The 26,793-nt window shown below is 51.4% G+C and overlaps 1 protein-coding gene across 11 annotated transcripts in view; it reads right to left on the reverse strand.

Moving 5' to 3' along the window:
• The window catches only part of LOC118582622 (DAB2 interacting protein), a 179,765-nt gene that overhangs the window by 83,101 nt on the left and 69,871 nt on the right, over nucleotides 1–26,793 (reverse strand). For 9 of the 11 annotated variants that reach the window (XM_036185639.1, XM_036185636.1, XM_036185631.1 and 6 more), the window contains one exon: nucleotides 3,911–4,014. In XM_036185639.1, coding sequence (XP_036041532.1) covers nucleotides 3,911–4,014 — 104 coding nt within the window. The other 2 variants (XM_036185634.1, XM_036185642.1) reach the window with 2 other exon arrangements.

A 26,793-nucleotide genomic window follows, 5' to 3' on the forward strand; every position in this document is an offset into this window, starting at 1 on the left:
GATCAAGGGTCGGGTGAGGATAGCAGATGTCCCTTCACCCATCCTGAATCCCCCATCTGGCCTGGTCTCTGTCTACCGATGGGGCACCTGGTCCTCCACCTGAGCACAAATCCTGACAATCTCATCCATGTCATGGGCCTGGGCTGCGTACTTGTTCGACAGGACGCCTTTACTGGTCCCAACCCTGGCCCACCCTGAACAGCTTCTTCTCTAACAAGAGTCTCCTGCAGAGGCTCCCTCCGAACGTCCATTCTTGGAAAAAAAAATGGTTCACACATGGAAAAGTCATGCAGGAACTGGGTGAGGACTGAGCAGCTGAAAACCTCAAATGGGTACCTCAGGGGCCTCCACCCTTAGCCATCACCCCCCCTCCTCTGTAGCTCCTGCATCCTACTGGAGAAAGTACAAAGGCTTTAGAGCCTCCACTAGAGCCCCCCACTAGAGCCCTCACGGTTCCCGACTGGCTATTGCCTTCATGCTCCCAACACTCCAATGAGGACTACTGGTTTATCTTGTCTGGTTAGACCTTCCTCTAACAGAACTATTATCTCTTTTCTTAAAAAACTGCAAGTCCCTTAAAACCCAGTTTAAAGGTCCCCACTCTAAGAATTCTCCTATCTCCCCCCTGGGTTCCCACAGCACCCCTAGCATACCTGTCACAGAATCAGAAACACAGAGTTTATGTGCAACCCAGTACCAGTAAAAGTGAATCACGGAAAAGAACGGAAGACCTGCTTCCAGAAGCACTGTGATCCACCCAGCACTCAGTTCATCTGCAGCTTCTGCAGCACCCCCACCCCCATCCCCACCACCCCCACCACCCCCACCCCCTCCACCACCCCCACCCCGCAGCCTTCCCTTCTCTGACACTTCTCCATCTCACAAAAAATAGCCTTGAGACCTAATTTCAGCCAAACCTTCAAACATCTCTATTCTCAACTTCCTGAGGAGGGATCAACTGGCCATAAGGTTTCCCAGAGCCACCTCCCACCCCACCCCTGCTCAAATCCTCCAGGTCAACAGCCTAGGGGAAGAGGAAGGGTGCAGCCCACACCTACACATGGCAAGGGCTAAGGGGCTGTCAGCACTTCCTTGTCTCCCACCAACCTGATTCCTGGGAACACACGAGGGGACTTTGCAAATCTGGAACCCCGCATCCTGCATGTTCTTTCCTGTCTCTCTCCCACTTCCCAAAACCTGGGTCAAAAAAGACACACCTGGGTGTGAAACCCAGACACCTACAAGGAGGAAGAGGAGGCCACCATGGTCACCTGCTCTCAGCCCCTTCCCCATCAGCTCTTACCCCACAGAGCTGGGCACACCGATCTGAAGAACCGTACCTCACTGCGACCTGACAGCAGAAGCTGCACCTGAGTTGGAAGGACCCCCGACTAAGGCGCACCCCAAAGCTGGCATCAGGCCTTAAAGCCACATCAGAAGTGGCCAACCTCAAGAGCCAGCAAGAAAAAGAACAGGCTCTCCCAAGTCCTGCCATTAAGAGGCTTTGATAGGCTAGCACCAAGCCACCATGCCCTGAGAAGCAGGGACAGCCTATCACAGAGAAGGGCTGAGAGCCAGCCCTGGAAGTGGGCAAACACTCTCAGCTGGGTGGGACCTCTGTCAGATCCAGTCCTCTCCCAGGGCTTGCGATGGCAGCAACAGTGGCAGCCTGTGGCATCTCCCCTGCCTCCCCCAGGCAAAACCATGTTCCCCAGGCTCCCTCGGGGTCTGCAGGGGCAGCAGCACGCTGTACTTGAGGGTGCAAATGGGGGAGAGAGTAAGTGCTCAGGAGTAGGGATGAGGAAACTCTCCTCCCCGACACCCCAAATGCCATGCCTTCTGTTCTCTAGCCCAGCTCTCCCCAGCCCTGCACTAATCTGGAGCCAGAAAGAGAAACTCAGTTGGGACTGTAGATCTAATGGATGGACACGACTGGCCACAGCGTATCTCAGGGGTTGTTATCCACACTTTACTGGCAGAGGTTCTGAGAGGCTGGGTGGCTAAGTAGGTCACATCATAGCTCAGAGAAGTGCAAGGATTTGAACCCAGATCTTCATACCCAAACACTTCAGTTCCCCCAGCTGCACTCACACCCCTGTCCTTAAAGGCTACACAGAGACAAAGGACCAAAGCGCCTAAGGATAAGACCGTGACACAGCCACCAGCACTGTCAATGTCTGCCTGTAACTCAGGGGCTGTGTGACACAGACGATGAACCTTGGGTTCTTTGTGTGTGAAATGGGAACACTCCTCATAGGGTGGCCAGGAAGCAGGACAAATGGCTCACGAACATGCCCCCTGCATGGGCAAACCCCACCCAAGTCCAGCAGCCAGAGTGGGTTCTGAGCACTGGAGGTGCATAGACTGGCGCTGACTTCCACTCTCAGGTGGCTTCTGACCCAGGCAAGAGTGAAGTCACAACAGGAAAACGCTCATCTCAGTGGGCAACTACCCAGCCATGGATTACAGCAGCGTGGAGGTATGATGGTGTGCACATGCAGTCACAAACAGAGGACCTGGCAGGCCACATGATGCCCATGACGCTCCCGCCTCCAGTCCTGGGAAGTCAAAATCAAGTCCTGGGGCCAACACCTGAGTCTCACTCATCAGCCCAGACTTGAGTCAATGCCTTACCCTACTGAGCATCAGTTCCCTCCTCTGTAATGGCAGAATCATATCAGAGATGCCTGGAGGATTACATGTCAGGCATGCAAGACAGTGGGCACAGTGCCTGGTACACAATATGCGTGGTGCCAGCCACACAGTAGATATCCCATCAGTAGCAGGACCACAGTAATACCGATCACTATTCCAAGGTCCTAAAAGGTTTACCCCTGCCTGCTGTGGCTCTGATATCTGGGGAGGTGGGGGCATCTAGTTCCTGCTCCAGTGGAGCCCCCAGAAGCCATGTGTGACCCTAGGCCCTCAACATGGACTCTTCTTAGCCATGACTCTGAACCACCTCTTAGTAAAAGAAAGAAAAGAAAAAGAATGCATGGGAATGGGAGACATTAAGTGTCACTGAGGTCCATTTCTGGGAAGTCATGTAGGGGTTTTGGTATGTATATATGCGTGAAAACCCATGTACCCACATGTGTGCATGCTGGTGCGTGTACACAAGAGTGTGCACTTGTGTAAAGGCCACAGAAAAATTCTTCAGAGTCTCATATACCTTTTATGAGACCGTCACTGACCTGGAACTCACCAAGTAGGCTGCCCTGCCAGTGAGCCCAGGGGTCTGCCTAGACCTGCTCTCCATTCCTCTGATGACACATTCCCGAGTGCACACAGCACCTGGGACTTTTTTTTTTTTTTTTTTTTTTTTTTAAACATGAGATCTAGGAATTGAACTCAGGTTCTTATGTTTTCAAGGGAAACACTGTATTGACTAAGCCATCTCTCCCGCCATCATTTAGGTTTGCAAAAACAGAAAAAGAAAATATACATGCTGGCTATCTAAACTGAACAGCTACAGTACACATGCTGTGTTTGGTCAATTTTAAGGTATTATCAGCTGGAGAATACAGAATTCTTTTCTTTCCTGTCAAGACAGAATCAAATTATGACACTCCCTGACTGTTCAAGGAAAGACACCAAAACACAGATGTGCATCTTAAGAGCAGTGTGCGCACATGTCAAGGGCTCTAATCCAGTCCAGCCTATTCTCCCAGCCCTGGTGGCCTCCTAGGCTCTGTCCTCCTCCACCTGCCCCCTCCCTCAAAGATTGGGACCCCAGGTGGCCCCCAGAGAGCAGGGAGCCGTCAGGGGATTGGATACCTAGAGCACGGGAGGCTGGAGGCTCTCCCAGTCCATGAGGCTCCAGGAAGGGGGGTGCGGGGTCGCAGAATAGCCCCGCAGGGCCAGGTGGTGATGGTGGTGGCAGTGGCCGTGGTGACGCAGAGATAGTTACCGTGACCCGGAACGGGGTTGCAGCCGAGGGCTCCATGCTGGGGCTTTTCTCTGACAGGCTGCCAGGAAGGCTGCGCCGGGAGCCCGGCCTTTCTTGGGGTGACTCTGTGGAAGAAGAGGAGGGGTGGTTAAGATTCAAAAGCTCTGAGATGCCAAGGTTTCTGTCAACTCCCACATCCTAAGACAGCACAAAAGACAGACTATAGCCATTACGGAAAAATGTAGTGGCGTTGCCCCCCCCCCCCACAAAGACAGGACTAGTACATACCAGGCAATTAATTACACTCCCACAAGTACACCCAAAAGGACAGAAAACAGATTTAAATGCTTGTATGAAATATTGACACCAGTGGTATTCACAACAGGCACATGGCAGATACAGTTCATTGCCCACGCACAGATGATTGGGTGAACATGGTAAAACACAGTTTACATGATGTGAACGAACCCCGAAAACATCAGGCCAAGTGACATAAGCCAGAAACCAAAGGGCAAAGACTCTTCTGGCCCAACAATGGGAGATACCTACAACAGTCAAATTTATAGCCAGAAAGCAGGTCAAAGGTTAGCCAGGACTGTTGGGGGGGGGGGGCGGTTATGGCTGAATGGTGTAGGGTTTCTGTGTAGGAAGATGAAAAGGTTTTGCAAATGGAAAGTTGTACAACTGCACATTTGTACACTTAACAATGGTTAAAATGCAGCTGGGGAGACAGCTCAGTTTGGTAAAGTGCTTGATGCATAAGCATGAGGACCTGAGTTCGGATCCCCAGTGCCCACATAAATGTCAGGTGTGCTTGTAATCCTGGTGCTGAGGAGACAGTGGCAGAAGCTTGCTGGCCAGGCAGTCCAGCTGTGAGCAAGCTCCAAGTTCAGGGAGAGCCCTGGTCTCCAAAAAATAAGACAGAAAGTGAACAAGAGGCCACCAACACACACCACACACACACACACACACAGGACAGAGAGAGACAGGGAGACTCCTGATCCTTCTGCCTCCATCTCCCAAGTGCTGGATTTCTACAATTTTTAAATGACTTATTTATCGTTGTCATAGGTGTGTGGATGTTTTGCCTACATTATATGTGTGTACACCACACATATGCCTGGTACCCATGGAGGCCAGGAGAGGCAATGAATTCCCAGAAGTGAAAGACAGTTAATTGTGAGTTACCATGTGAGTGCTGGTCCTCTGCAAGAGCAGCAAATGCTCTTAATCACTGAGCCATCTCTCCAGCCCCTCACAATTGTTTTTGTTGTTGTTATTTGGGTTTGGCTTTTGTTTATTTTTAATATTTGGAGGCAAGGTTTCTCTGTATAACAGCTCTGGCTGTCCTAGAACTAGCTCTGTAGACCAGGTTGGCCTCGAACTCACAGAGATCCACCTGCCTTTGTCTCCCTAGTGCTGGGATTAAAGGTGTGCTGTGATGATATTTTGTGTGTGTTCTAACAAATAAAGCTTGCCTAAAGATCAGAGAGCAAAGCCAGGCATTAGTTAGCAATAGAAGCCAGGCAGTGGTGGCACACACCTTTAATTCCAGCACTTGGGAGGCACACATGCCTCTCTCCTCAATTTTAAGCAGTTATGTAACCTGCCAAGAGACCACACCCCTAAGGCTGGTACTCCAAAGATATTGGCGGAATGAATACCTACAGCATGCACAAACCTATTCAAGACCCGAGCCAACCTAATCCAACTGCTTCTTCTTTTGTTTTGTTTTGTTTTGTTTTAATTCAGAGCTGAGGACTTGCACTTGCTAGGCAAGAACTCTATCACTGAGCTAAATCCCCAAGCCCTCAACTGCTTCTTGACTGGTCCCTCAGACCATAGTTGCTGCCTGTTTGCCTACTCTGGTGTGGCCCACCACAGAGGACTCCTCCAGCTTCATCCACCAGCCTGACTATCCAGACAGCCCCAAAGGAGATTCTTCGTGACACCTCTGCCTGTCATCTTGGGCTCCTCTAACAATGGCTGAGTCTATCTCTTGCTGAGAAGGTCATTGTGGGGGGGGGGGGGGACTCCAAATATGCACACTGCATCTCCACATCTCCTGATATGTGTGGCGCTTCGGAAAAACCTGTTGGCTCAAAAGGAAGAAAAGGACAATGTGAAGGTCTCCCTGGCACATGGGGACACACAGGGACATGACATAAGAGACCACCCTGGCAAATGTGTGCACATATCACATTCACACAGTCCTCACACAAGTATACCCCAGGGGCACAGCAAGTGGGGATGTGTGCAGACACAGGATAGAGAACACAGGTGCTCATAGGGTCCGTCAAAGGCAGGGCAGTCTGGAACACCCTAGACACACCTCCTACCTTCTTCTCTCCTTTAGGTGTTCCGAAAAGTGTAAAAGGACAGAGCTCAGCCCCTCACTCAACGACAAGTCTCTAATTCTGATCCCTGGCCAAGGAGCAAGCAGGCCATGCCCTGGGTCACCTCTGCCAGAGTGGCCCCTCCAGTCAGGTGGCAGCCATCTCCACGTTTCCTTGCTGTGTTTCTCTACTCACCCCACCCCCCACTAGTCAGTCAAGAGACACCCACTCTTTCTGGAGGTTTCCCTAGGAAATCTCTTCCTACACTCCCCATGTGCCTTTAAGTGCCTTCCCTGAATCTAGGCCTGGCTCCTGCTCACTCTGTGACAGAACACACCTTCTCCACCTGGACGGGACATGTCACCGCCACTAGGCAGATGTCCTCTGAGCTCTGTGATGGTGCATCATCCTACTGTCACCAGAGTCCTGGGGGAGGCCAAGCAGCCAATGAAGGCCTCATTTCAGCAGAGTGGAGTCTGAGCTCAGGTCCCAGCATGTGACAGACAGGTACAAGTGAGTACCCAGGGTGTACGGGCTGAGGCCATGGCTCCAGAAGTGCTGAGTCACTGGGCCCCAGGTCAGACAAAGGACTGGACATACAGACAGCCCTCAGAGCTCAGTTCAGAGTGCAAAGTTCAGCTAAGGCAGACACCTGGGATCAGCCACCTCTCCAGGGACAGAGAACGGGGTCACAATAGGAGCTGACAATCCTGGAGTGGTCAAGCTCTAGCTAACTGTCTTCTACTCTACTCCGTTCCCTCAAGGTGACGTACACTTTACCCTGGATCCTAAGGTGCCACTTGATGGTACCACTGGCTGCTGCCCCTCACAACAAGCTCTGCCATGCCTGCCATGAGGCAGAGATTCCCCCCCCCACTTCACCCATGCTGTCTTCTCATGATAGCCAGCATGGCCTCCCGCAGGATGCAGTCAAGTACTAAGGGGTCATTGTTCCTCTGTTGGGGGTACCTCATCAGTTCAGATGTGGCTCATGCCCACTCTCCGTCACCGAGTCTTGCAGACATACTAAGTATCTCCCTGTCTCTCAGTGGGAGAAAATGAACATCTGTGTGCTGGGTCCTCGTTGGCCATTATCCTTCCTCCACCAACTCAGCTAACCCACACAGGGCACCCACTACAACCATGGACTCAGCTGACACAGTCAGCCTCCTCAGAGCTCTCAGGATCCCTGTGAAAAAAGGTCTTTAGAGTATCAGGGAAATGTTCAGAGTGACTGGCCTCCAAAGATGTATGTGCTCACACGTGGGAAACACACAGAAGAGTGCAAGTGCATGTACACACACACACACACACACACACACACACACACACACACATGGCCACAGCTTTACCTCCCATTCCAGGACGCTTGCTCTGAGACTGTTACTTTCTTCAGGACCTTCTCAGAGTCTGTTTGGTCTAACCTCTCATTTTACCCCAAGTGGTCTCCCTGGGGAGCCTGCAGGCAGCCAGACACCAGCCAGACACTGAGCTGAGCGTACAGGAGATAACAGGCTTCTGTGGCCAAGGCCCTGACCAGCATCCCTCAGCCTCTGGTGGTGAACGCTGCCACTCAGCAATCTTCATAAGCTCCTTTCTCCCTGGCACCCACATGGAAAATCGCAATAGCAAAGACAGACTCTTTTAGGTGCTGCACTGGGCTTTAAAATGAAAAAGAGTAGGGTCTTTCCACCTCCTTGGGGACCCAGCTTTTGACCAGCCTGTGTATAATACTGCTTACAATACTGCCCCACTGAGAACATGTACTCTAGGCACTTTCAGATACAACCCCCGGTGACAGCTTGGACAACCATGATGTGCACCCGTTTCCAGATAAGAAAACCAAGGTGCCAAGACATGAAGGTGACTCCAAGTCCCCCAAACAATGCCCCCGCCCCCAAAAACCTGAGGAAACAGGGTATAGGGAGAGGTCTCCATTTGGAGTCTGTGCTGTGTGACTCTAACCTAATGCCTTCCTTCCTGTCTCTGGGCCCTTGATTAAACATCCATTCAGTGAATTGAGAGTAAAAGCAGAGCGCACTCTCCCAGTGCCCCACACACACCCGCAAATAACCATTATTTATACCAGAAACCAAGCAGGGAGCTGACAGCCCTGCCGTGCCCCCAACCTAACAGTGCCTCTCCCTTGAGGATCTCAGTGCAGAGCATCAGCTCCAGGGCCTCTGGCCTCAGACTTAGCACCATGGCTGTTTCCCAGGCCTGGGACACAGAAGCTGGTGAGAGCAGGATCCCAGACAGGGCAAGTGAGTCCGCTAAGAACACACAGCGCTACGGGAAGATCTCTAAGAACTGTTCATGGGAAGGGAGACCCAGCCACCCTGGAGTCCCTCAGACCTTCTTGGAGGACAGCCCAAAGTCCTTCTTCTCAGACTTGATATGATCTCTACACAACCTCCCAGGCTACAGAACTGAGCCTTGAAATCGGCTGACCCTTTTTTCCACTGACAGGTAAAAAAAGTCCCCATTTAAGTGGTGAGACCAGGCTACCGACTACTCTTGGAAGCCACTGCCAGAGTCAGGCATCTTAACCTTCAAGTGTTTGCAAAAACTAAATAAAATAAAATCGGTTTCATTCAAATGCTGCTGGCTTGGTTGCCATGGATACCACTTAATCATGAAGGATGACTGTTACTTGTTCCCATGGAAACACAGTAGCTGGAGGAACATCCTGTAATTTCAGCTGTCGGGTTGCACTGCCCAGATCTTAATGGTTGGAGGCAGGTGAGTGGCAACTATGAACATGGATGTTGGGAGACACAGGGTCAGCAGAGGTGTGGAAAGGCTGGGTCCTGGGGAAGAGGATGGGGTCCTCACAGTGAGGACAACACCAATCAGAACTACCGGACACCACTTCACACTTCTCAGATAGCATTTGGCCCAGTCCAAAATTGAAAAGAAACTAATTAAAAGAAATTAATAAGACACCAGTCCTAAAATTAAAATGAGCAGTAACTCCCACTGCTGGGGAGCCGGGATACTACTCGCTCATCTCTGCTGGCGGCATGAAAAGGCTCTGGGAACAATCAGACTCAGTCCAGACCTCTAGCTGTGCAGTCTAGGCTGTCTGTGTGGTGTGTCCCAGGTATATGATGGCTGCAGAGAGGTTTGCAGTCCTCATGTAGCACAGAAAGGGAAGCAGCCTCAATGTCACCCAGAGGAATACTACACAGCACAGAAGAGGACAGAGCTTAGGAGGACTCTACCTGGAGCACAAAGACATGTCATAAAATCTAAATTTATAGAGATGAGCACAAATAAAACAGCAACAGGATGTTGTGTGGGAAGAACAGTTTCGAAAGGAGAGAGAATGTGGCCCTCTTACATGAGTATTTTTGTAAGACTGTTCACGGCAACCTTATAATAGCCCTAACTACACACTACCAAGCACCCTTCAATAGCAGAGTAGTTACGCAAACTACAACATTTAAAGAATAACGACCCCCAAAGAAACCTGCACCCAGTTCCTGGAGCCTGTGAACAAGCCACACCAACAGGGCAGAGAGGGACTCGGCAGATGTGTGCTTGAGGATAAAGATTTGGAGGTAGAAGGCTACCCTCAGGGACAATCTCACCTCAGCAGCCCTTAAATGTGGCAAGGATGGCGGAGGTTAGAGACAGAGCCATGGCAGGAAGCAAGGGACCGGTGTTTGAGATGCAGAAGGAACCTCCATCCTCCATGCTGGCTTTGCCACAGAGGAGCATGGGTAGCACCTGGTGGAGACTGGAGTGGACCCCAGCTGACAGCCAGCAGGGTTGGAGCCTCCGTGCTACAACCCTCCCCAGGGAACGACGTTCTGCAAAAGGAGTGAGTGACAACATGAGATTTGTTTTTGAGACAGGACCTTGCTGTGTAGTCTAGGCTGGCCTCGAACCCCCACTCCCTGAGCCTCCACCTCTAGAGCACAGGGACACAGATTAAGGTGAGTTTTCTCCAGTCTCCAGAAGGGTAGGCTACTCACTACACTTTGGGTCTGGCAGGGCCAGTGCTGGAATTCCATCTCCTGAACTGTAAGATAGCCCTTGTGCTGTGTACACTGATAGATTTAATATGTGCAGCAGAAATAGAATATTAGGGCTGGAGAGGTTCTGTGGTTCCCTGGTAGAACACTTCCAAGCAGGTGAGGTCTGGGATTTCACCTAAGGGCAGGAAGGGAAGGAGGGAGCCAGGGCAAGCTGAAACCGGAAGAGGAACTGTACGTACTAGTCAGCTATGAAAAAGAACACACTATAGATCCGCACAATGTGGGTGGATCTCGAGGATACCCTGCTAATGATAAAAGCCAGCACCAACAACTTCCACAGCACTGACACCATTCCAGGGACAAAGCAAGGGCTAAGGATGCAGCTCCATTGGGAGACCACTGGCCTAGCACGCAGGAAGCCCTAGGTTCAACCCCCCCCCCCCCCGCACCCCATGAACTGGGCATGGCGGCGCACACCTGTAATCCCAGCAATTGAAAAGAAGAGGCAGGAGGACCACACATTACTCCCCTGAACATAAGTAACCTCTCTTGATGGCAACCTTAGTCAGGGTGACCCCAGGACAACAATAAAATAACACCAAACAAGGCTGTTTCCTCTCTAAGCAGGCCACAGAGACAAGGCCACAGCCACCCACAAAACACCAGGCCATTACTTCATCATCAGTAACAAGTTAGCAGCTTGTGAATCGCCTCTCCCAAAAGACAAGAACACCTGGAGTGGAGGTGAGGATCTCAAGTTCAAGGCTAGCCTGAGCTACACAGGCTTGTTTCAAATAGCCAAAAAGGAAAAAAAAAATGAAAAATGAAAAAGGATGCCATATCTGGCATGACCCTGCCTTCCCCCACCTGTGACAACAGCCAATCAGTCACCAGCCCCACCCACCGCCCAGACCTCCCCAGGCCACCAGCCCAGGCCCTAAAGAAGGCTCTTCCTGACTCTTGCGTCCAGGTGTGCCTCATCACCTTGAGTAAGAACTGTAGCTTGGTTTCTAGAATGTTCCTGGTGGTCCCTTGCTGTAGGCATGGCTATGCACACAGCCAAGGGGATGTAGTTCACCCTGGGCTCATCTGTACTGTTTGAACACTTGCCTGCAACCTGTAATCACTTCAAAATAGAGTTAAGGCCTGCAGTGGGCCCTTCAGGCTAAAGTGCATTTGCTGTCCACACGACTAAAGCGGAGCCTTCTCCTTCTTGGGCATATGTGCACACAGTGGAACAGCACAGGGCTTCTCTTTGGAGAACTAGAGGGCCTAAGAGTGGGGACAGGAGACAATATTCTAAGTGAGAGAGAATGACGCCCTCCACTCAGTGAACTAAAACACACAGGCGACAGGGTAGCTCAATACAACCCATTCCCTCTGTGTATGTCTGAGGAGTGAAGCAAGTTGGAAAAAATCACACAAAACTGCACATCAAGACTGACAGCAGCTCAGACGGCCCGCCGGCCGGCCGGCCGGCCTGGAGCATCGCAAGCTCCGAGGGCACAGCCCTCAAGCGGGTGCTCGGCACACTCGAGCTGAGGCCTCAGCAGGGAGCCTGGGTGGAAACTCAGAACTTTGCAGTCAAAGTTATAGCAGTGGATGTCTCTGTGAGTGTGGTACGTACATGCATAGTCATGCATATGTAGTGTGCATGATGTGTGGTGTATACAACATGGTGTGTGTGTGTGCATGGTGATGTGATATGTGTGCTTTTATGTGTGCATATGTGTGTGTGTGTGTGTGTGTGTGTGTGTGTGTGTGTGTGTATGTGTGTGTGTGTGTTAGGACAAGAAAGCATATGAAATCTATCATGCTGTTCTCTGGTGGTATCTGTGAAAATACCGAAACCTGGCAGCCTCCTGCCTCAGACAATACTTTCTTCCAATTGGCCTTTGACCTGCCATCTATGGCCAGGTGTTACCTGGAGGTTACAAACCTTTCCCCTCCCCTGTAAACTCAGTACTGGCTCCCCAAAAGCCACATCTTGACCCCTGCAGCCTGTGAAAGTGTTTCTTCGAGTGGCAAAATGGACTCCAGATATGATTAGAGGCCTTGAATCAGAAGAAGACCACAGGGCAAGCACACTGTAAAAACAAAGACTTAAATTTTTATTTATTTAATTTCTCTGCTTATTGAGACAGGATCTTGCTATGTGGCTCAGGCTGACCTTGAACTTATGGTCCTGCTATCTCAGTATTCCAAATGCTAAGATTACAGACATGTGTCACCATGCCCAGCCACAAAAAGAGACAGACAGACAGAGTATAAGACAGTAAAGAGAAGGCAAAAAGATGACGTCATCAGGGAAGCACCAGTAGGGCAGAGGTGAGGCAGTGAGCCAAGAACTGCAGGCAGATTCTGGATGGTGAAGAAAGGTGAGGAGGAAATACGTTTGCCCCAGGCCCCCACCAGGGTCACAGACTCAAGACCCTTGGACTTTGGCCCACTGAAGCAGACTGCAGACTTCTGACCTCCAGATCTCAAAGGTCATGTATGTCTGTGCGCCTCTTATATACAGTGCTCTCAAAGTCCAGAAGAGAAGTTCCAGCGGCTGTGAGCTGCCATGTGGGTGCTAGGAACTGAACTCAGGTCCTCTGGAAGATCAGCCAGTGCTCTTAACCACTGAGCCATCTCTCCAGACCAGCACCTTGCATATTTTATCCTTAGAATAGAAACTAATTACATCAACAAAACTTAGGGCACAAAGTCCTAATTAAAGCGTGCCAAAGGGAGGTAGCAACACTAAATTCACTTCCTTTCCACTTCAGCCATTAGAAACTATTTCTCCCCCTCCCCCATCACACCTCCGTACTTAATGTCCCTTAATGCTTTGCACTTTTGTTTAAAAATCATGTCATCAAGTGAGATCATTACAACTGTGTGATAGAGAACGCTTGCCTCTTGCAGCAAGCTAAGACGGGCATAAAGTTAAGTGTGCATTTATTAATTTTTAGAAGGTTTTATTTTTAATTATGTGTATGTGAGTGTCAGTGAGTACATGTGAGTTTGAATACCCACGCAGGTCAAAAGTGTCAGATCCCCTGGGACTGGAGTTACAGGCAATTGTGGGTGCTGGAATTCGAACTCGGGTCCTCTACAAAAGAAGCAAGTACTCTTACAGGCTAAGGTATCTCTCCAGCCCCTACATGTCCATATATATATACATATATATACATATATATATAAAATCATATAATAAAATTAATATATCTATATGTTTACACTTTCTTTATCTTTCTGTGTTGTGCAACCTGAAATTCTATTTTAATTATCTCCAAATTTCTTGTTTGCTTTTGAGACAGAGCCTCATGGAATCCAGGCTAGCCCCATTCTTGCCAAGGATATCCTTAAACTCCTGATCCTCAAGAGCTAGGCACCCGCCACCACACCTGGCTCAACTCCTGATTTAATGACATCATCCTATCACAGAGCTGCATTCCAATGCCTTGCATAACTCTGAGCCTAAGGAACAACTGACTCATAGACTATATATCAGGTCCTCTAAGGGACAGGAGGTTAGGCTGGAAAAATAGTAAAGCAGCTTTGTTCAAGAACAGATCTTGTTCTTGGTACTGGATAGAAAGGGAATCAGTGGAAATGTGAAGCTCCAGCCGCCTGCTAGGATAGGCCATCTTCTGTCTCGGAGGCGAGTGTCCTGTGCTTTATCAGCATCCATGAAACTCCACCAGGCTAACAAGTATAGTGAACTATTAGTCCCTCCCTGGTGACCAATGTGTGTGTGTGTGTGTGCGCTCGCGCACGCGCACACACACACACACACACACACACCTTTTAAAACATTAACACGTAGGCGGAGAGATGGTTCAGCATACAAACCCACTTACACAAGTCTGACAACCTGAGTTCAATCCTGGACCCCCACAGGGCGGGGGGGGGGGGAATGACACACACAACAGATACAGTGGCTTGACTCTGTAATTACAGCACACTGATGGGGAAATGACACGGAGGGAGGAGAATCACTTACAAATTAGGTCCAGTTATGCTAGAGCAAAATAGAAGGTAGGAGGTCTCCTGAACACCTTCCCCAGACTTCCACACATGCACGCGCGCACACACACCCAAATACCATTTTAATTCCACATGTGAAGATTAATAACAAAAATGCATTGCTGAAATGTATCATCATGTAGTATAAAGAAATGAACAGCCAATACCACATTGCAAGACTCAATGATGTTCAGGTGACATTTTGCCCAAAGTGACCTACAGATTCAATGCAATCCCAGTCAAAATCCCAAGAAACTTTTCAAAGACTCTAACAAGCAGAAGTTTAAGTTCAGACAACAAAGCAAAGGACCTAGAATGGCGAATCAGGCTTGAGAACTCAGGAAAGGGCTAGGGGGCTTGCGCTGCTTGTGGGCTTCAAGACAGACTTTAGCATCTGGAAGCACATGTAAGCGCGCCTGCAGAATTAGCACAGGGGTAAGATGTATAGATCAATGGATCAGGATGGAGTCCAGAAATAGATCGTGTACATTTCGTCAACTGGCCACTGAAGGAAAGACAAGCTTTCTCAACAAGCAGTGCTTGAGCACTGGCTGTCTGTAATAATAACAGACTCCAGGAAGTAGGGAGATACACACCAGAGATGCAAAGCCCACACGGTGCCAGCTCTGACTTCAACAAAAGAAACTGGGTCTGATCATGATCATGCAGCAAGGGGCACTGAGGCAGGTTATAAACCTAAGGGATCTGAGGGGAGATGAGGGAGGGGTTGTGTGCGGTCCCTCCAGACTCAGAGTATCTTCCCTGCCTGGGTCCCTCCTAAACTTTCCAGCCATTCCAGTTCTAGCTGGAAGGGATGAGTTCAGTCACATTCAAATGACATCTGGGCACATCTGGGTTCATGAGACTGACCAGGTTTGGGGAAAGGAAGGAGCTATGGAGACTGAACTGTCCCCTCCGGACTCATGCTTTCAACACCTAGTCCCTAGTGTGTGGCACTATTTTGAAGACTTTAGGAGATGGGGTCTGGCTGGGGAAAGCAGGTCAACTAGGGGTGGGTCTTTTAGTTCACCCACTTTTAGTTCAAGCCTGCTTTCCCGCTACCTGGTCTTCTGGAATGTGAGCAGCTTCCACAGCTTCCTACCACCACAGCCAATTACCATGTCTTCCTAGGTATGTATGTGCGTGTGTGTGCGTGCTTGCACATGTGTGTGTGTCTGCGTGCGTGTGTGTGCGTGTGTGTGTCTGCGTGTGTGTGCGTGTGCGCGCATGCGTGTGTCTGCGTGCGTATGTGTGTGTGCACATGCATGTGTGCGCATATGCATCTCATACACTGAAAGCCTTCTGAGACCATGAGCCGAATTTAAGCTTTTTTCCTTTATGCTGTTTTATTGAATATTTTGGTCACAGCCACATAAAAGTAACTAATTTGAGGCCATTAACTGTGATATTTCAGTGTCTCTCAAATAGACAGAAATGGAATTCAAGCCATATGTAGTTCAGAGTGTGTGGGTACTGTCCACTGCTGTGGGAAGTCTGCTAGGAGGAGACATGGGGAGGTTCTATGTGAGGGGCACCCACCATGGCCCTGAAGACCTTACAAAGAGCACCAGGACAGAGGTGACACAAGAACTCCTAGGGTGGGGTGGGCACAGTGGGAGGAGGCGCATGTACAGCTAGTTCCTAGAAACTGAGGAGACACGGTCTCACAGTACATCCCAGGATCCTGTACAGAGTGTCCAGGACAGGGCAGGGGGTTCATTTCATTCCATGACCTTGGCCAGCCCCACTACAGACCCTACAAAAGTGTCACCATCTGTAGACAACACAGACACTGCTTTATGACCCTCCACTTAAGATAGTAAGCAACTGCTTTTGATACCACATGCTTCCTATGCCTCATCCTGAAAGGTACCATGTTTCCAAAGAGCCCCCTGGTCTAGACCCTGGGTGCCCTGGCTACTCTCCAAGATTAACTAGCTCAAAGATTTCTCAGTCCCCGAGTCTTACTTCCTAGGGGTGTGTCTTTTAGTACTGGACGTTTCAGTCTGTAGGTTACCCTCGCCATTTTCTTCCCGCAGGTTTTCCCTGTGTCTCTTCTTTGCAGCCTCAGGGCCCATTCCAGGCTTCCAGAGAAAGCAAAATGTCATCCCTCTCCATTACTGGAATTTGGGGAGCAAAGGGGGTCCCCTGGAGATGTGTTTGCTTCTCTGCACTGTGTGTAGCTTCTCTATGTCTGTTTAAACCACAACGTTCCATTAGGCATTCTGAAGCATTTCTAGCAGAAGCAGGGTGCAGGGTGCACACATGCAGGCAGCTGTGGAGAGCAGACAGATGCAGCTGTGTCTCAGGGTCAGTCAGAAAACCTTTTTCATAAAGTGCTAACAAATATTTTAGACTTGCAAGGAATCAGAGGCAGGCAAGTGGGTTTTTGAGAGTTCAAGGTCAGCCTGTTCTTCATAGCAGAATTCAGAGCCAGTTAGGGCTATTTATTTAGACTGAGCCTCAACAAAGGATGGAAAGGAAGGAGGGAGGGAGGAAGAGAGGGAAGGAGGGAAGGGAGGGAGGGAGGGAGGGAGGGAGGGAGGGAGGGAGGGAGGGAGGGAAAGTAGGAAGGAAGGAGGGAGGTGTGACCCATTACTGGTGTCTGTCTCCTGAGAACCATCAGATACACAGGAGCCTGCTGAGAATATTCCAAAGAGGGGCCAACCCTTCTCCTCTAGCCATGGAGCATTCCAGGCTAATGAAAAGGTCCCCCTCTTTGCAGGGAGCATTTGGGTTCTTTAAAAGTCAGGGTCCCAGAGGAGCTGAGAGCCCACTGTTGGACAGAGATGGGGTTGGGGCTCCCTGCATACATTAAACCTACCACTCTCAGATACAACCACAGCTCTGGGTTCTAGATGGAATAGACAGCATGGTGGTTTGTGGACACCCATGGCTCTCCCAGACCCCATTCCCACCAAGCTTCTCCTACTGTGCCAGGTCTGATGCCCCTTCCCCAAACAACTGGACTCCTGCAGCCTCTAGTCCCTTTCTGCTGAGCTGCCAGCACCTCTTCACCCTCCAGCATCAGCACCCAGCAGCCCCCTTTCCACTCCTCACTGTGCCCTGCCCCACCATCTCCCAGCCCTCTCACCATGAGAGTGAGCCTGGACTTTTTCCAAGTGCCAGGCTCCTAGGCTTTAGGAGTTCCAGGAACCAGTTCAAATCTCAGAAATAAAAACTGTGGGCTTAAAGAGGAGGGTGGGTGGCAGGTTCTGACCTCTGGCCCTGCCACATCAAGCACTGAAGCCAGTGACTACCATCTCCTACTTCCTAAAAGCAAAGTTCGGAACACAGAGTCCAGGGGCTGGAGAGGTGCTCAGCGGTTTACAGCACTTGTTGCTCTTGCAGAAGACCCAAGTTCGATTCTCACCACCGACACGGTGGTTCATAACCTTCTGTAACGCCAATTCCAAGGGATCTGATGCCCTCTTCTGGCCTCCTCAGACACCAGGCATGCATGCGGTGCATGAACACACATGCAGGCAAAATACCCATACACATAAAATAAATGTATGCATTTTTTAAACAAGGAGAGAAATGGATGTGGTGGTGGCCTTGTTACAGTGGCCTTGCTGTGCACAGGCCAGAGCCCAGCGTGCAGAGCCCAGCATTGTCCTCATAGTGGTGTGCGGCCTCTCCTCTGCTCTCATCCCCTCTTCTCCCATTCTGCCTTCATCGCCAACAGCACCCTAGAGACTCTCCAGGAGTGAGTAACCTGCAGGCGTCTAAGCCCCCCTCCCCATACTCCCACCCCCCCCCCCCCGCCAACCCTCCAACACACACTTCCTTGAGGCCTGAGGTTGTTCCACTCCAGAGCCTGGTCCAGTCCTCACCCCCTCTCCGCCAGTCCCCACCCCGGTGTGGAGTCTCTCAAGCCAGATGCCTAGCTACCAGGGGTACCTGTGATCACTGTGCCCACCCCACCCTGCTCCTTGCAAGTCTAGCTGTGGCTCTCAAGTCTCCTCTCCCATCACAGCCCTGGTGGGGGTAGGGAAGTTTCCCATGCACTTGGCCAGTCTGAGCCTAGGTTTCCATCTACAGAGTCTGTGGGCCCCAGGACTGAACACAGAAGAATGCCTGTCACATGCTCAAGGAATAGAAGTTGTTCCCAGTGTCATCACTGGGGCTCCCTGTGCTGCTAGGGGGGGGAGCGGTGCACTCTTGACTCACCATTCAAGGCCCTGCCAACCTTTTTAGCCATACCATCTGCTGACCTGGTTATGGGGACCTCCCTCAACTCAGCTCCTTCATCACTAGGGCTACTATATCACCAAGGCAGCCCCTGCCTGCAGCGTGTACACAGTAGGTGGCTGAGTGCCACTTACCTGTGTAGCAGTCTCTGGTGGGAGGGAACACTGAGGAACAATAAATCCCAGTCTCCACAGACATCACACCACACTTCTACATCAGCATGACAGACTTGGGATTTAGACAAATGGGCACTAATGGCAATACACACTCTCAAGTTTGTAACATATCCTACGTGGTGTCATAACTATGTCAAGCCTGCTTTAGAACCCCAAAGATAACCTGTCTGAGATGACACTTCTCATCTATCCTGGAATCTAACCTTGGTTACACTCCTGATTCAAGCCCAGTGTCCCCAGAACAGAAGCATTAATAAATAGAAAATCATTTGCCTCTAATCCAGATTGTCAATTTACTGGTTTTTAATCTCTAACCCACCATTCCCTAGGCCAAGCAGGACTCTGGGAAGGAGTGCTAGCGGTCTGCCAGCATCCCAGTATCTCATGCTCTCCTCTCCTTTCCTCTGCTGCCTCCTCAGCACAGAGCTCCAGCCCATCTGCCTGGCTGCGCTCTGCTTTTCCATTTCACAGGAGTGTCAAGGCATCACCTCCAAGGGCCACGGAAAAAGAAACCACACAGCTCGGGTGCTGACAGCCCTCTCCTGTCTGTCAGAACAGGGAAATAAAAGCTAACAAGACCTCCAAAGGCAAAATCCCCAAACCTCCATTCGGTACCCAGCAGCTGTCAAAGAGAACACAGGGCCCAGAAGAAAGGGGAGAACCCACCCCAATGAAAAGCACAGCTGCTGCAGGTGTGAGCCACACAGACAAAGCAGGTCCAAGGGGTCGTCTGGATGGAGGAGCCAAGGTTGTCTGTTCCGAGCACCAAGCCTCCTTCCCCCATTATTATTATTTAGAGGGCTGTTGAGATTCTCTTGCTTCCTTATTTATGCAATCAGGAAATCACTGCACAGACCTACTTCCAAACTCAAGGCCACGTGGGCCAATTCAGATAGATAATTAAATATTGAACAAACGTTGAAATGCCGCTACTGGATGAGAATAGCTAAAAATAACCAGCCACCACTCCTAGAGCCAGAACCTGACACTCGGGCATCACAGCGGCTCCTTCTCAGCCCCCCCCCCCCCATGACTGCCAGACACATTCCCAGGAGTGGCAAAATGGGGTGGGGGCTGACTCCCTAAATACCTCCTGAACAGAAAACAAAACTCCAGCTCCCGGCAAGCTCTGAATGTTCCTGACCAGGAAATGCTCTCCCTTCCTGACATTTAAGCAAGTGGCCCTAGAGGAAGTTACTGGAGAAGTGGCAGTCTCTGCTTTTCTTTTAAAAACAGTCAAAAGGCTTTGGGTCATTTCTAAAGCAAAACAAGCATGTGGTCCAGGATGTGAGCGAGTCTGCAACAAGACCCACAGGGATTCCATCCCCATTTTTTTCCACCAGACCCAACAAGGAACCCAACTGCCTCTGTTTCCTCATATGAGCTAATCTAGAAAAGGCAACAGACAAAGCCAACATGTGTGTCAATAAGATGCAATGAGGTTGAGAACCCAGTTCCAAGCTGCAGCTATCATCAGCTATGGCGGTAACCTTAGGCAAGAGGCCTCGGCTCCATGAACCTCAGTTTCCCTATTGGGAATGTAGTTGCAAGAGACTGAGCAAAGGCTCCTGGCTCCTGGTCGTGCTGTGGGCTTCAGTGGGTGCAGACCTGAAGTGAGAAACTAGGTGCCAAAGAATCAAGCTCTACCCTGACCCACTGAGGTCAACCAGTGCTCAGGGTCACACCAGCCAAGGAGAGGCAGCCTGATTCTAGGCGGCTTTCTAGCCCTGTGGCCCCAATGCTAGCTTCAGGCTTTATTTCACTAGAGCTCAGTCTCCCTACCTGGGGATGGAAATAATAATGGCCTGCGCCTTTATGAAGGGTTGGGAAGTTACGAGATGGGAGATAAGCAAGGGAAGCCCTCAGCATGGCATGGCTCACATTCTGTCAGTGAAAGAGGCTATCTAATTATTAAAGGTGATGAAGACAACCAGGATAGCGAAGCCACGGGGCTGACATTCCAGCAGATTAACTGGTGCCTCCGGCCTCCCTCAAGGACCTAAAGCTCTGTCTAGGGAGTGGGCCTCAGGCTGCCTGCCTGCGGCTGGGAACTCACCGCCCAATGTGCACTGAACCATCCCACTAAGAAACTTAGAGGGTAAACTCGGCTGATGCCCTGAGACATGTGATCTGCCAGTGGCATGTTTGGCAGAATGTGAACAGCAACAGGGATAAGAGGCAAAGGTGAGGTAGGAGGCCAGAGGTGGGGGTGGCCGTGGTGGGTAGAACCTGTGTATGAAGCCAACTGGAAGGAGTGAGGAAGACTCCATATTGATGACAGTGGGCTCTGGATTCCAGGAGACATGTCAAAAGGCCCTGGGGGGCAACAGTCAGGACCTATGAGCTGGACAAGCCTGAGAACACTTGTGAGACTGGGAGCTGGATGTATCTTGTGGCCTCCAAGTACTCAAATATACTCTCCAGGGACCAATGACATGCTCTGCCTCTTTTGGGGGGAGACCTCTAAAATCCAATTTGTCTTTCTCCCCGCCTTCCTCTCTCTGTTCCTGCCATACAGAGCCTATGTGGGGTTCGGCTCCAACTTCTCTTCACCCTTACATATCCTAGGGTCTGGTGGGCTCACTCCCCTTATGAGGTATGAGTCAAAATTGTTTCCATTTGTTTTGCTTCCATCTGCTGAGTGTCCGATCTGTTCCAGCAGTGAACTCGGAATGTTTAACTTTAACATCAGAACCTTAACATGTAATACGCACAGCGATGCTGTGGGTGCATATTGGTATCTTCATTTTACAGATGAAGAAACCAGAGGCCAGAGACTGACAGCCTTGCCAAGACCACACGGCTCGGATGCTGGAGCCCAGCTCTGCCCAACCCCAGATTCTGGTCCCATGGCCCAGCAGAGCTGGAGGCCAGGCCTTGGCTTTAAGAAGGTCTCTTCTCCTTTTCCTATCCCATTTACATGGTCAGCAGCATCACAGGGAGTCTGCGGCGGCTTTCTCCCACAGTTCCCCAGCCCCAGCCCTCCTTGTGGTAGAGGATGGGTTCATCTCTCACCATTGCTCCCACGAGAGGCCAATGTGACAGGCACGGGCACAGCCATGCTGCCATCTGGAGTGCTGGTGAGCTGGAATCACAAACCCTTGGGCAAAGATGTGCACCCATCTGGACTCCAAGGGCAGATGACCCAGAGGCCATGCTCTGAGCTGGTAGTGGAGGAAGCCACACTCTAGAGGTCATCCCCAGCCCTTCTGGGTACGTACACCTTCATTTTGCAAAGTATATTGGGGGGTTCTTGGGAGCCCCCCTCCTGGTACTCCACGGACAGACTCTAGCAGTCCCTGCAGGGAAATAGGCCCAAGTAGGATTGGGCCACACAGCAGCAAGACAGGGAATTTAGATATAGGGCTGGGGAAAACCCAGCCGTGCCAGAAGGAAGTGACCAAATCCCTAGCACCCAGCAGGACCTTGCATGGGACTGACTTGGACACAGAAGACCCCAGACCTCCCTGGCATTTCTGTGAGCACCTAGAGAGGTGTCCAAGCTCATGGGGCAACAGAATAGGATCAACTCCTCTTAACAGAAGGGGAGACTGAGAGCTTGGAATGGACCCGATGTCAGCAACCAAAGCAGAGCTAGGCATAGAGCCCTCTCACTCACTAACCACGGCCCTGTCCCCAGAAAAGGCCGTGTTCTACGGTACCCGATAAGCCGGTCTCTCCAGCCAACAGGGCCTGGTGAGTCTAGGAACAAGTACGACTCATCTCCACATGCCCTGGGCCCAGGCTAAAGCCAGCAGCTAGCAGGTGTTGGAAATGTACTGAATGATAGGCTAGGGCTTATATCAAGGATGGGAAGTGCTGCATTTCTCTTAGGAAGTTGTTGTTACTCCTGATAACAGGAAATGGGAAGCAAAGCACCTTAATTGGTGGCATCTTTCTGGAAACAAGACCCACCCCCCCAAATCCAGAAGCAAGGCCGAGCCTTCAAGTGGCCCAGGGTCACACAGCACACTATGAAATGCTTACATGAGGCCATCACACAAAGCTCCTGCTTCCTCCCAACCGCAAGGCCCACCTGCCTGATCTTCAGATGGGGAACCTGAAGCCAAGGAGAAAAGAGCCCGGAGACATTGGCTTTCCCTCACAGCTTTGTTGAGAACAGCATGCTGCTCTCAGAGGGCAGTGAGGCCCTCCACAGAAGGTGGTGGCCTAGCTAACACCCGTGCCTGGCCATCTGGGAGTCCCTGCCACCGGTCCCCAGCACTTCCATGCACTTTTCTGCTTCTGAACACGGAGCTATGCTAGTAGCTGAGGTCAGAAATGAGGCTGGAGAAAGGTGGACCCAGGGGCTGCCACCACCCCTTTGGGTAATGCTACCATTAGAGGACCAACCCCTAACCATGACACCAAGGTCAGAAGGGAGCAATTCAAGATCTTAGTGTGGCTTCCCAATAGGAAGCCCACAAAAAGGGGTGTGGCCAGAGCAGGAAGATGGGCAAGGAGTCCCTGGCCACCTTGCACCCTGACCTGCAACTCTGATCACACCCACAACTGGTCACTCCCGAAGGCTGTCCTCTGTCCCCCCCCCCCCCCCAAGCAAGATGAACTCACTCTACACAAGGGCTTTTTCCTTTTTTTTTCTCTGTGCACACTCACAGGTACTTCCCACCTGGTAAAGGACCACGGTTCACACCTAACTACGGTCTGAGCTTCAGGCACAGGCTTCTAGCTTCCCAGATAGGACCCTGCTGCCACTGCCACCACTGTCCCTGAGTTCCAGAGAGGCAGCGAAAAAAAGACAGTTTTCTCGAAGTAGGACTTGGACCTACGGCTGACTCAGTCACTCCCGGTAAGGCAAAGGAAATCCCACTCAGCTTAGACACAGTCTCAATGTCAACTCCTCTCTGAAGCCTTCCTGAATTTCTCCAACTAGAATTTCCATCAGGGCTGGTCTCTCCACCGCCAGCAAGCAGTGAGTTCCTTCCAAGCTAGCACACAAAGCTGAGCCCAGCTGGGAGCCAAGGCTCAGACTACAGTTTGATCCATTCAACATTGATCATCCCTGGCCTCATTTACTGAACAGAAGCAGAGTTCCTATCCTCTGAGAGCATCCACAGTGGGTACAGAAGGGGCATGGTCATGCAGGGCATTTGAGGGATAGGGCAGTGCTGGGACCGGAGAGGCTCTGAGGAGAGCCAAATGCCACCGGATACTCATCCCACACCCATTCTCACAGCAGGAACCTGTCAAAATGACACCTTCTCCTACAGCTGAGCAAAAAAAACGCAGGCTCAGGAAATGCAGTGATTTGAACCCATTCACAAAGTTTGAACCCAGGCCTCTGGTTTCCTAGGATAGTCCTAGACTTGGGGCTAGAACTAGGCAGAGGCCACTTCAGCAAAAGCAAAGGGTGGGAGGTTTCACAAACTTTGGGACACCCTCAGACCAAGTCCCAGCACAAACCTGTGAGCAGAAACAGCTTCAACATGAACTCTGTGCACAGGAACTCAGTACTTCCTAAACAAACTCTGCACATTGCCACTTGGCTCTACTGTGGGGAAAACTCTTCCCCATTCGTGGGGGGACGTGAACTAGTGCAGACTGCCTGCCTGCTTCACCAGCCCTCACCCTAAGGAGGGCCAACTCATACACCAACACCTCTCCACACCTGCCAGATTCTGCCTATGGTGAAGGGGGGGCTGAGCCAGGGCCAGGCTTCCCATGCCCCAGATAACCTCATGATGCAAACTAACCCAGCTTCTTCTGTATCATGGACACCTTCAGTGGGCCTCAGCCTCAGAGGAGTCCGGCCTTCCTAGAGCTCAGAGGAAAGCCTGGGTGTGGAAGCCCTGACCTTACCACTTACTAGACCAGCAAGGCAGCCTGAGAACGTTCAGCGTTTTTGGCTGGAGATCTTATTACTGGAAAGAGGAAAGGCTGTGTGCGGCTCCCCCACTCCACCCCACCCCCATCTTGAAAGAGGTATCCCTCCAAGGGCCACTCAGAGGGGCCCCAGGTCCCTATAAACATGGCTCCCTCCAGGAAGTCCACCCAACTGTCCATCCTAACGGTGAGGGGACAATACAGGACTGAAGGAGGCCAAGCTTGAGTTCCAGACAGTGGCAACAAGCCAAGATCCACTTCAGCTACTTAATGGCCTGGGCACTGGGTAAACTGATGCACAGTGGGAGGGGACACGAATCTGAGCGGTTCAGGGAAACTGGCTATCAGGGCCCTTACTCCTTGCTCCCGGTACATGGGAGACACTAGAGACCCAGGTTCCCCAAGAAGAAGAACCAACAGAAGCTGGGGCAATGGGGATGGGACAGTCACGGTCTCTCCAGATGAGGGGCCCTCACCCACAGACACAGGCGCATCATTGGTCCCCTGGTGCCCCAGGGCATCCTCTGGTGATACGGTGGTAGCAAGGGACTGGGGGGGGAGGGGGGTGTCGCCTACCCCTGGCGGGCCGGGTCCGGCTGCGGGAGCGGCTCCTCTGTCGCTGCAGCCGGGGCCGCCGCAGCAGCCGGTAGTAGTAGGATGGCCTCCCGGTGCTCTTCCTGGCGTTGCCACCCGCAGACATGCTGCCGCCCGCCGGGCACCGGGCCAGGCCTGGGCGCTCACACGGGCCCCATCGGCCGCTCCGGACCGCCCGGCGGGCGCCCGGCACTCTCCTGCGCTCCGGTGTAGCAGCTGCGGAGGCCAAGGCTGCCCTACAAAGTAGCTCCAACTCCTCCTCCGCCACCTCCCCGCCCCGCCTAGAGCAGCCGGCCCCTCCACAGGGGCCCGGGACCGGGAGGCCGGGCTGGCACCCGCCCGGAAAGTCAGTGCGGGTGAAATCCTGGCCTGGAGTCATCGGGGCTACACGGCCCGGGAGTGTCCCTGTCCCGCTGGAGGGACCCCAGGAGCATCATATCCTAACGCCCGCGCCTCACTCCACATTGCACCCAGGGCTCCAGTGTGCATATCTGCATGCACACTAAGGCTAGGCACGTGCAATTAGGGTCTGAGGGAGAGGGTCCCTGATTACTGGACTGAAACATGGCCAGAAGTGAGCCGTTGCACACAGCTCTGCAGGCACCCCTCAGTCAGGTCGGAAGTCCTCCCTGACTCTGTTGCCTAAGATACTTCGCTATTCTTTACATTTAGAAGGCAGTCTCATCTGATAAAAATACTGCTTTCATATCACTGGGATTACTTTGTGTATTTCAAGCACACATAAAGAATATAAGGCACACCTATGTAATCAGAGGGCTTTGCCAAGCCATTTTGCCCCATCCTCAACACCAAATAAGTCACCAGGGCACCTGAATTTTTCCTCCCCTCCAACCTTTTTAGTAGCACTAGAGAGGCTGAAGGCAGGAAGATCCCTACCTCACAGTGGAGAAGAGAAACTGAGGCTTGCAAAAGAGACGCATCAGCTGCCTCTATCTACCCTCATAAGCTTTTTCCAAGTCATTCTGCAGCTCCAGAAACTTCCGACAGCTCTCCAGATCATGAGAGCTACAAACAACCATCTTTTTGGTATTTGAAGCACCACAAATCGGGCTCAAATCAAACCACCTCCTGCAGCCTCACCCATCACTGCCTCGACCCTGTTCCCTGCCAGCTCTCAGCCCTCGATCTGATTGTGGCCAGTAATCTACCTGCTCTCTTTCCCGTCCTCTTAGGTCTACGTCCTCTACAGGGAGTCTCTGACCCTCCTGGTCCTAGGTGACTTCCCTTTCACTCTCTTTGTCCCCACAGCAACATTATTCTTTTAAGTTATTAAAACCACACCATCTACCAGACTTCCATACCTTCAAGTACAGAAAGGGAAACCTAGGACCTAAAAGATGTGCACATGCCTGCATGTGTTGACTTATGTATATGTGCAGTGTGTGTGTGTGCAGTGTGTGTGTGCGTGTGTGTGTGTGTGTGTGTGTGTGTGTGTGTGTGTAACTTGCCTCAATCACAGAGAAAGTGTAATGGCACATGGTCTTGGCCAGAGGCCGTTGCATGAACTCTAGAGAAGTGGGGTGGGCTAGTAGTCACAGGTGGCGCTTGGGGCAGTCTGGAGCTGGGTAGGGCAGCCTAGGCAGGAATCCAGGCCAGGTTTTCTCCTCACAAAGGAAGCCCCCTTCCCGGCTCCACAGTCAAGGAGAGAGGGCCTCCAGGTGGGGGGGGATAGGGGGGGGGCCTGGATCACAGCTGGAAGCCGGGCGCCATCCTGAGACCTGGGATGGGGGAGGGGAGGGGAG

Source organism: Onychomys torridus, chromosome 4 (genome assembly GCF_903995425.1).
Source record: "Onychomys torridus chromosome 4, mOncTor1.1, whole genome shotgun sequence".
NCBI lineage: Eukaryota > Metazoa > Chordata > Mammalia > Rodentia > Cricetidae > Onychomys > Onychomys torridus.